The sequence below is a fragment of the Salmo salar genome, chromosome ssa10 (assembly GCF_905237065.1).
Source record: "Salmo salar chromosome ssa10, Ssal_v3.1, whole genome shotgun sequence".
Lineage (NCBI taxonomy): Eukaryota > Metazoa > Chordata > Actinopteri > Salmoniformes > Salmonidae > Salmo > Salmo salar.
The window spans coordinates 29,387,501-29,398,041 of record NC_059451.1 but is presented as its reverse complement, the minus strand read 5'-3'; the positions used below and the strand labels follow the sequence as shown (position 1 = coordinate 29,398,041).

General features: G+C 45.7%; 1 protein-coding gene across 1 annotated transcript; it reads left to right on the top strand.

The window, feature by feature from the left end:
- Positions 1–2,524: 2,524 nt before the first annotated feature.
- Positions 2,525–5,604, top strand: LOC106613929 (uncharacterized). The gene is made up of 2 exons (XM_014216749.2): positions 2,525–2,906; positions 3,343–5,604. Exon 2 carries the CDS (start codon positions 3,441–3,443, stop codon positions 4,470–4,472), a length of 1,032 nt encoding a protein of 343 aa, XP_014072224.1. The 5' UTR covers positions 2,525–2,906; positions 3,343–3,440; the 3' UTR covers positions 4,473–5,604.
- The last annotated feature ends 4,937 nt before the right edge of the window (positions 5,605–10,541 follow it).

Sequence of the window (10,541 nt, the reverse complement as noted above, 5' to 3'; positions counted from 1 at the left end):
AGAGTGGGGTCCGAAATGACACCCTTGATAAAGATCAGCAAAAATGAATGTATAAAATAAATAATTAAAATACTGAGCTATATTGTATGAACAAAATTGGGATATTATATTTTATACTAATACAATTGCTCGGGGGAAAGAAAGTAACACATTTTCAAAATTTTCAAAATTTTCTAAATTCTAATTTTCAAAATTGTCAAACCGACAACTGGTGTGCGTGGCCATAGAGCTCTATTTTCATGTAATCCAACAGATGAAAATTACTGGAGTTTGCTAGACAGCAATGGCACTTGGATTGGAACAGGTGCTTTGGTCAGAAGACATGAAAATAGAGCTCTTAGGCCATGCACACCTGTGGTGGGTTTGGCGTCTAAAAATAACCCCATACCTACTCTAAAATATGGTGGTGAATCTATTTTTCTTCCACTGATCCTGGGACCCCTGTACAGGTCAATGGCATCTTGAACTTTACCCAGCACCAGGATATTTTTGCCAATGGAGGAATTACTCTATCCTCCTGTCTCCGGGCTTACAAGAAAAAACTCAATACAGAGGTGGTCCGATGAGGCAGATGCTAAATTGCAGGAATGTTTCGCTATCACAGACTGGAATATGTTCCGGGTTTCATCTGGTGGCATTGAGGAGTGTACCACATCAGTCACTGGCTTCATTAATAAGTACCCATGAAATGTTTGAAAGGCTGGTCATGGCTCACATCAACACCATCATCCCAGACACCCTGGAACCACTCCAATTTGCATACCACCCCGACAGATCCACAGATGATGCAATCTCTATTGCACTCCACACTGCCCTTTCCCATCTGGACAAAAGGAACACCTATGTGAGAATGATGTTCATTGACTACAGCTCAGCATTCAACACCACTGTGCCCTCTAAGCTCATCACTAAGCTAAGGACCCTGGGATTAAACACCTCCCTCTGCAACTGGATCCTGGACTTCCTGACGGGCTGCCCCCAGGTGGTGAGGGTAGGCAACAGCACATCAGCCACACTGACCCTCAACCCAGGGGCCCCTCAGGGGTGCGTGCTTTATCCCCCCCTGCACTCCCTGTTCACCCACAATTGTGTGGCCGCTCACGACTCCAACACCATCATTAATTTTGCAGAGAACACAGTGGTAGGCCTGATCATCTACGATGATGAGACAGTCTACAGGGAGGAGGTCAAAGACCTGGCATTGTGGTTCCAGGACAACAACCTTTCCCTCAACGTCAGCAAGACAAAGGAGCTGATCGTAGACTACAGGAAACTGAGGGCCGAGAACACCTCCATCCATATCAACGGGGCTGTTGTGGAACAGGTCTTCAAGTTTCTCGGTGTCTAAGTTACTAAGGAGCTATCATGGTTCACACACATCAATACAGTTTGGAAGAGGGCACAACAACTCCTCTTTCCCCTCAGGAGGCTGAAAAGATTTGGCATGAGTACTTAGATCCTCAAAAAGTTATACAGCTGTACCATTGAGAGCATCTTGACTGGCTGCATCACCGCTTGGTATGGCAACTTTGGCATCACTCATGCCGAGCTTCCTGACATCCAGGACCTCTAAACCACCAGGCGGTGTCAGAGGAAGGCCCTAAATTGGTCATGTCATAGCCACCCAAGCCATTGACTGTTCTCTCTGATACCGTATGGCTAGTGGTACCGATACACCAAGTCTGGAACCAACAGGATCCTGAACAGCTTCTAAGCTTGCTATAAGACTGCTAAATTGTTAGTTAAATAGTTAACAATAGCTACCCAGAATATCTGCATTGATCCTTTTTGCACTAATCTCTTTTGACTCATCACATACGCTACTGTTTATTATCTATCCCATTGCATAGTCACTTTATCCCTACCTATAATGTGTGTACATATCTACCCCGATTATCTTGTACCCCTGCACATCGACTTGATACTGGTACCATATGTATATAGCCAGTTATCGTTAGTCATTGTGCATTTATTCCTTGTGTTATTATTTTCAAATGTTTTCTACAATTTCTCTATTTTTTTCTCTCTGCATTGTTGGGAAGGGACATAAATAAGCATTTCACGGTTAGTCTACACCTGTTCTTTTACGAAGCATGTGACAAATAACATTTCATTTGGTCTAAGATCCCTCCCAAGGTGTTTTTCAACTCATAAAACTGTTTAGAAAAAGGGTCAGTGTCATTATCATAGCAAGGTGAGGTATTAAAACACATCCCCAATAATTTTGACATCTACCTTTTTGAGAGAAAAAAAATATTACTAACTGTATTAGTATAAAATAATATAATTTCCTATTTATTTTAGCATACTATACAGCTCAGTGGGTTGAAAAGTCCCTCATCAAAAGCATATGCTCATATTTCCACCATGACATTACCCCATAACCATAACTAACCCCATAACTAATACATATAGGAATGGATCTGATCGAGGAAACATACATTTAAATTAGGCAAATTGGAATAACACTACATAATACTGAGCAATGCAGAATATCCTCAAACCTGGTGTTGTTTTTGTGTGTCTCTAAGGATGAATGGGCTCATATGAATGCAGGTGTTCATTAGTAACTGCTGGGCATGCAGGAACACATGGTATCCCGTAGGTTGGCACAGGTGTGCTTTTTCCTCCACCCCATCCCATTCCTCTCCATCCATGGAGTGTGTGCTGCCATCCTGTTAGAAGGTAACAGATAATTTTATTACAATGGTTAAGATGGATTTTCATTGTGTTCCATGGTGTTATTCACCCCCTAGTGGAGCTTTCTGGTACTTAGAAAGACTGTACTCTAACAGGAAGTAGAGAATTCGTTCTGCACGCATAGAAGAGGTTAAAACAACGCTACGGTGCAGGTCTTTCAGTGTAGCTATTTCTTGTCACACTTCAGCGACGGAAAATATTTGTTTGTAAGTTCGATTCAAGCGTTTAACTAGTGCTGATAATCTTGTTATTGATAGAATTGTTTACATATCAATGTTGGTTGGTTGCATTTACTCACACAAATTGCAATGCTTTCATGTATGCCATCAGCTGTATTACTTTGCTCGTGCGTCATGTAAACGAATTGTAAAACATACAATACTGAAGTTTTGTTACTTTTTCTAGTGTAATATGCTTTGTTATTCTACAGAGATGGTTGTACATTATTAGAGTAATGAAAGGAGTTAGCCAATTACCATGTGAGTAACAATTAGCTATATGGTTTGGCGTCATGCCAGATGCATGATACCTTGGCACGTGCTTTGTATTTTCATGTAACTTCAACTTGAAAGGTATAATGTACAGCTACAGTATGTCGATGTGAATTGAATACTAAAGTATATTATTTTCTGTATTTTGCAGTTTCACAACATAAATGTTTTCAATATATTCATTCAAGAAAAGTCACGCCTTGGGAGTTTTATTGAAGACTTAGTTGTTAGCTATCTGTCTAGTTTTGCATGAGAATGCAATTCAATGGCAGAATAGTGAAAAACCATCATCACGGCGGGCTCAAGCACAAGAATAACCACACACGGTGGTTAAGTTTCTACGTTCATCAGCCAACAAAGCCTCTGTTCCTAGGGAAGACCAGCAGTCTTCGATACAACAACCAGAGCCAAGTGTTCGACAGAGAGAGATGGAGGAGCCTCTTTAGCACATTGGGACCAAGTCTCAGTCTACAAGATCAAGGTCATCAAAACAGTCAAGCAGATCCTCAAGGGCGAGTTCTGCAGCCATCAAAGCACGCGCCAAGGCAGACGCGCCAAGTCTCCTATGCTGAGAAGGAAGCGTCTGTGATGAAACAAAAGGCAGAAATAGAGGCCAGCTTGTTGAAGCAAAAAGCTGACCTCGAGGCAAGTTTATATGTTCTCCAAATTGAGAGAACAGCTGCTGCTGCATTGGCTGAAGCTGCAGCCTTTGAAGAAGCTGTAGGATCAGAACACAGAGAGCTTCGCAAAGAACTAGACACAGGGACACAGCCCTTAAGTCCAGTCCAACGTACATGTGAGCATGTGCAACAACATGCTAGGCCCTACTTTGCTGAATTTCCATTTGAAGTGGAGACACAAGAGCTTAGTGTTGACCCAGCCACATGCCACAATCTAGAAAGTAGCAAACAACGGAGCATGAGCAGAGACTCTCCATTCGAAAGGAATGAACAGCAGCATGGTGGAAATGGAAAACAAGCCCACTTTCAGTCACACACACAAAGCTTCCCTGAGTCACAAGTGGCACCAGACCTCATCAAGTACCTCCTACGCCGTGAGATGGTGAGTTCTGGACTCCTGAAGTTTGATGATCGCCCTGAAAATGATTGGGCATGGAAAGCATCCTTTCTCAATGCGACCAGAGACTTGAATTTATCAGCCAGGGAAGAGTTAGATCTAATTACCAAGTGGCTAGGGGCAGAGTCATCTGAGCAAGCAAAGAGAATTAGATCTGTCCATATTTTCAACACAACAGCAGGGCTTAACATGGTCTGGCAATGACTAGAAGAGTGCTACGGTACACCCTTAGTGATCGAGAATGCACTGTTGAAGAAAATTGATGATTTTCCAAAACTGGCTAACAAAGACAATCACAAACTAAGAGAACTAGGTGACATTCTTCTCGAACTGGAGTGTGCTAAAGTAGAAGGGTACCTTCCAGGCCTCGCTTATCTGGACACATCTCGGGGGGTAAACCCTATAGTAGAGAAACTTCCATTCAGTTTACAAGAAGAATGGATAGCACAGGGATCCAAATACAAGGAGGACTATCGGGTAGCATTCCCACCATTCTCGTTCTTCTCGAGATTCATCAGGAACCAGGTGAAAACTAGAAACGACCCCCGTTTCACCCTCTACACCTCAACTAACCAGGTGTCTATGAAAGGTGAGGAACCTGCCAGGTACAGCAGCAAAACACCTGTGACTGTATACAAAACAGATGTGTCATCAGAGCCCTCAGACCACCAAACCAAACCCAGTAAGACAAAGGTTGAAAGCCCTGACCATCACTGCCCAATACATAACAAGCCTTGTCCTCTTAAAAAGCGCAGTGGGTTTAGATACAAAACTCTAGATGAGTGCAAATCATATCTCAAAGAGAATGGCATTTGTTTCCGATGTTGTGGGTCAAACTCAGCACAGAGCTAAAGACTGTAAGGTGTCAATCAAGTGCTCTGAGTGTGACAGCGACAGACATCTGGCTGCTCTGCATCCAGGTCCAGCCCCTTCAAATACAGACACTGCTACAGCAGAGAAAGAGCATGGCGGGGAGCAAGGTGACAATGCTCTTCTATCTGTCACCTCAAAGTGTACGGAGATCTGTGGTGAGGCAGTCAATCCAAGATCATGTTCAAAAATATGCCTAGTCAAAGCTTATCCAGCTAGAGAAAGCTGTTAAAATGTATGTAGTGCTTGATGAATAGAGCAACAAAGCTCTGGCCAAGACAGTTTTTCGATCTCTTCAACATCAATGCCTCCTTCTTTCGACTCCTCTCCTCTTTTGACCTCACCCTCTCACCGTCCCCCCCCCAACTCACAAGGCAGGCAATACGCTTGACCTCATCTTTACTAGATCCTGTTCTCAATGCAACTCCCCTCCAAGTCTCCGACCACTACCTTGTATCCTTTTCCCTCTCGCTCTCCTCCAACACTACTCACTCTGCCCCTACTCAGATGGTATTGCGCCGTCGCAACCTTCGCTCTCTCTCTCCTGCTACTCTCTCCTCTTCCATCCTATCATCTCTTCCCTCTGCTCAATCCTTCTCCAACCAATCTCCTGATTCTGCCTCCTCAACCCTCCTCTCCTCCCTTTCTGCATCCTTTGACTCTCTATGTCCCCTATCCTCCCGGCCGGCTCGGTCCTCCCCTCCTGCTCCGTGGCTTGACGACTCATTGCGAGCTCACAGAACAGTGCTCCGAGCAGCCGAGTGGAAATGGAGGAAAACTAGCCTACCTGTGGACCTGGCATCTTTTCACTCCCTCCTCTCCACATTTTCTTCCTCTGTTTCTGCTGCTAAAGCCACTTTCTACCACTCTAAATTCCAAGCATCTGCCTCTAACCCTAGGAAGCTCTTTAACACCTTCTCCTCCCTCCTGAATCCTCCTCAACCTCCCCTCCTCTCTGCGGATGACTTTGTCAACCATTTTGAAAAGAAGGTTGACGACCTCCGATCCTCGTTTGTTAAGTCAAACGACACCACTGGTCCTGCTCACATTGCCCTACCCTATGCTTTGACCTCTTTCTCCCCTCTCTCTCAAGATGAAATCTTGCGACTTGTGACGGCCGGCCGCCCAACAACATGCCCGCTTGACCCTATCCCCTCCTCTCTTCTCCAGACCATTTCCGGAGACCTTCTCACCTCGCTCATCAACTCATCCTTGACCGCTAGCTACGTCCCTTCCGTCTTCAAGAGAGCGAGAGTTGTACCCCTTCTCAAATAACCTACACTCAATCCCTCCGATGTCAACAACTACAGACCGGTATCCCTTCTTTCTTTTCTCTCCAAAACTCTTGAGCGTGCCGTCCTTGGCCAGCTCTCTTGCTATCTCTCTCAGAATGACCTTCTTGATCCAAATCAGTCAGGTTTCAAGACTGGTCATTCAACTGAGACTGCTCTTCTCTGTGTCACGGAGGCTCTCCGCACTGCTAAAGCTAACTCTCCCTCCTCTGCTCTCATCCTTCTTGACCTATCTGCTGCCTTTGATACTGTGAACCATCAGATCCTCCTCTCCACCCTCTCCGAGTTGGGCATCTCTGGCGCGGCTCACTCTTGGATTGCGTCCTACCTGACAGGTCGCTCCTACCAGGTGGCGTGGCGAGAATCCATCTCCGCACCACGTGCTCTCACCACTGGTGTCCCCCAGGGCTCAGTTCTAGGCCCTCTCCTATTCTCGCTATAAACCAAGTCACTTGGCTCTGTCATATCCTCACATGGTCTCACCTATCATTGCTACGCAGACGACACACAATTCATCTTCTCCTTTCCCCCTTCTGATAACCAGGTGGCGAATCGCATCTCTGCATGTCTGGCAGACATATCAGTGTGGATGAAGGATCACCACCTCAAGCTGAACCTCGGCAAGACGGAGCTGCTCTTCCTCCCAGGGAAGGACTGCCCGTTCCATGATCTCGCCATCACGGTTGACAACTCCATTGTGTCCTCCTCCCAGAGTGCTAAGAGCCTTGGCATGGCCCTGGACAACACCCTGTCGTTGTCCGCTAACATCAAGGCGGTCACCCGATCCTGTAGGTTCATGCTCTACAACATTCGCAGAGTACAACCCTGCCTCACACAGGAAGCGGCGCAGGTCGTAATCCAGGCACTTGTCATCTCCCGTCTGGATTACTGCAACTCGCTGTTGGCAGGGCTCCCTGCCTGTGCCATTAAACCCCTACAACTCATCCAGAACACCGCAGCCCGTCCAGTGTTCAACCTTCCCAAGTTCTCTCACGTCACCCCACTCCTCCGCACACTCCACTGGCTTCCAGTTGAAGATCGCATCTGCTACAAGACCATGGTGCTTGCCTACGGAGCTGTGAGAGGAACGGCACCTCCGTACCTTCAGGCTCTGATCAGCCCCTACACCCAAAGAAGGGCACTGCGTTCATCCACCTCTGGCCTGCTCGCTTCCCTACCTCTGCGGAAGCACAGTTCCCGCTCAGCCCAGTCAAAACTGTTCGCTGCTCTGGCACCCCAATGGTGGAACAAGCTCCCTCATGACGCCAGGACAGAGGAGTCAATCACCACCTTCCGGAGACAGCTGAAACCCCACCTCTTTAAGGAATACCTGGGATAGGATTAAGTAATCCTTCTAACCCTCCCCCTCCCCTCCCCAAAAATATATAGATGTACTATTGTAAAGTGGTTGTTCCACTGGATATCATAAGGTGAATGCACCAATTTGTAAGTCGCTCTGGATAAGAGCGTCTGCTAAATGACGTAAATGTAAATCAATGACAACTCTGCTCCATACACCATAAAGACCTGTTCTGGGGTAACAGAGACTTCAGGCAGGAGAGCCGTCAACTTCATGGTGGAGTCTATTGATGGACACATGCAGCTCACTCTCCCTACTCTGATAGAGTGTGACATGATGCCAGATGATAGGATGGAGCTTCCCTCCCCCGACATTGCGTATCATCATCCCCATCTGCAACCAGTGGTGGACAAAATTCCAGCTGTGGACCCAGACGCTCCCATCCTCCTGCTCTTAGGACGAGACATCTTAAGGGTACACAAGGTACGAGAGCAAATAAATGGGCCCCACGACACTTCTTATGCACAGCGACTCGACCTCGGGTGAGTCATCGTGGGTGAGGTCTGTCTGGGAACGGCTCACCGACCAGCCAATGTTAGCGTGTTCAGGACAAACATACTTCAAAATGGTCGCACATCCTATCTAAGCCCTTGCCCTGACATCATCCAGGTAAAAGAGAACTACAACAGCGTAGCTCAGAAACACATCTCTCCCTCTACAGTGCAGAGATCCAGAGAGAGATCCAAGCACAACTGTGAACACAGACAACCTGGGATGTTCCATGTTTGACAAAACACAAGACGATGTTAAACCAGCATCATCAGTGGAGGACAAAGCCTTCTTGGACATTATGGACAAACAGGATTTCCAGGATGATGGAAACAACTGGGTGTCTCCACTACCCTTTCGCTCCACTAGACGTCGCCTTCCTAATAACAGGGAGCAGGCCATGAACCGTCTCACATCACTTCAAAAGACTTTAGACAAAAAGCCTGACATGAAGCGTCATTTTATTGACTTCATGCAAAAGATGCTGGATAACGACGAAGCCGAACCTTCACCACTGGAGGGAGACAAAGAACGCTGGTATCTGCCCATATTTGGTGTTTACTATCCACAAAAGCCTGAACAAATAAGAGTAGTATTTGACTCCAGTGCTAAGTGTCAAGGCGTGTCACTTAACGATGTTCTGCTCAGTGGTCCAGACTTAAACAACACACTCTTGGGTGTCCTAATGCGTTTCCGCAAGGATTGCATTGCACTAACGGCAGATGTGCAACAAATGTTTTACTGTTTTGGTGTACGTGAGGATCACAGAGATTACTTAAGGTTTCTCTGGTATGAAGACAACAATCCAGATAGAAACATAACTGAGTACAGGATGAAAGTCCATGTATTTGGGAACAGCCCCTCACCAGCCGTAGCCATCTACTGCATGAGACGAGGAGCTCTACAGGGTGAGAAGGAACACGGGTCAGAACCCAAGCAATATGTAGTGAGGAACTTCTACGTCGATGATGGGCTGACATCAGTAGCTACTACAGAAGAAGCTATCAACATTCTAAGAAAAACACAAGCAATGTTAGCGGAGTCCAACATGAAACTACACGAGATTGCATCCAATAGCAAACAGTTATGGAAACCTTCCCTATGGAGGACCGTGCAAAAGACTTAAAAGATCTGGACCTAGGAGTGGATCCTCTCCCCTTTCAACAGAGTCTGGGACTTTCCTGGAACCTGGAAACAGACAGCTTCTCATTCCAGGTGTCCCACAATGAGAAGCCTTTTACGCGGAGAGGTATCCTGTCCACAGTGAATAGTCTTTATGACCCCCTTGGGTTCGTGGCTCCAATAACAATGGAAGGTAAAGCCTTAACCTGTTTAGGATAGGGGGCAGTATTTTCACGGCCGGATAAAAAACGTACCCGATTTAAATCTGGTTATTACTCCTGCCCAGAAACTAGAATATGCATATCATTAGTAGATGTGGATAGAAAACACCCTAATGTTTCTAAAACTGTTTGAAAGGTGTCTGTGAGTATAACAGAACTCATATGGCAGGCCAAAACCTGAGAAGATTCCATACAGGAAGTGCCCTCTCTGACCATTTCTTGTCCTTCTATAGCCTCTTTATGGAAAATAGAGGATCTCTGCTGTAACGTGACACTTTCTAAGGCTCCCCTAGGCTCTCAGAAGTCGCCAGAACGGGGAATGATGACTCTGTAGTCCCTGGGCGAAAAACAGTAGGGCATTTGGAAAGTGGTCGCTCTGAGAACAATGACACGGGTGCGCGCGTGCATGTGAAGACTCCATTTTCAACTTTCAGTGTTTGAACGAAAACAAGGTCTCCCGGTCGGAATATTATCGCTATTTTACGAGAAAAATCGCATAAAATTGATTTTAAACAGCGTTTGCATGCTTCGAAGTACGGTAATGGAATACTTTGAATTTTTTTGTCACGATATGCGCCGGCGCGTCACCCTTCGGATAGTGTCTTGAACGCAAGAACAAAACGCAGCAATTTGGATATAACTATGGATTATTTGGAACCAAAACAACAGTGGGTGTTGAAGTAGAAGTCCTGGGAGTGCATTCTGACGAAGAACAGAAAAGGTAATCCAATTTTTCTTATAGTAAATCTGAGTTTGGTGAGTGCCAAACTTGGTGGGTGTCAAAATAGCTAGCCATGATGGCCGGGCTATCTACTCAGAATATTGCAAAATGTGCTTTCACCGAAAAGCTATTTTAAAATCGGACACCGCGATTGCATAAAGGAGTTCTGTATCTATAATTCTTAAAATAATTGTTATG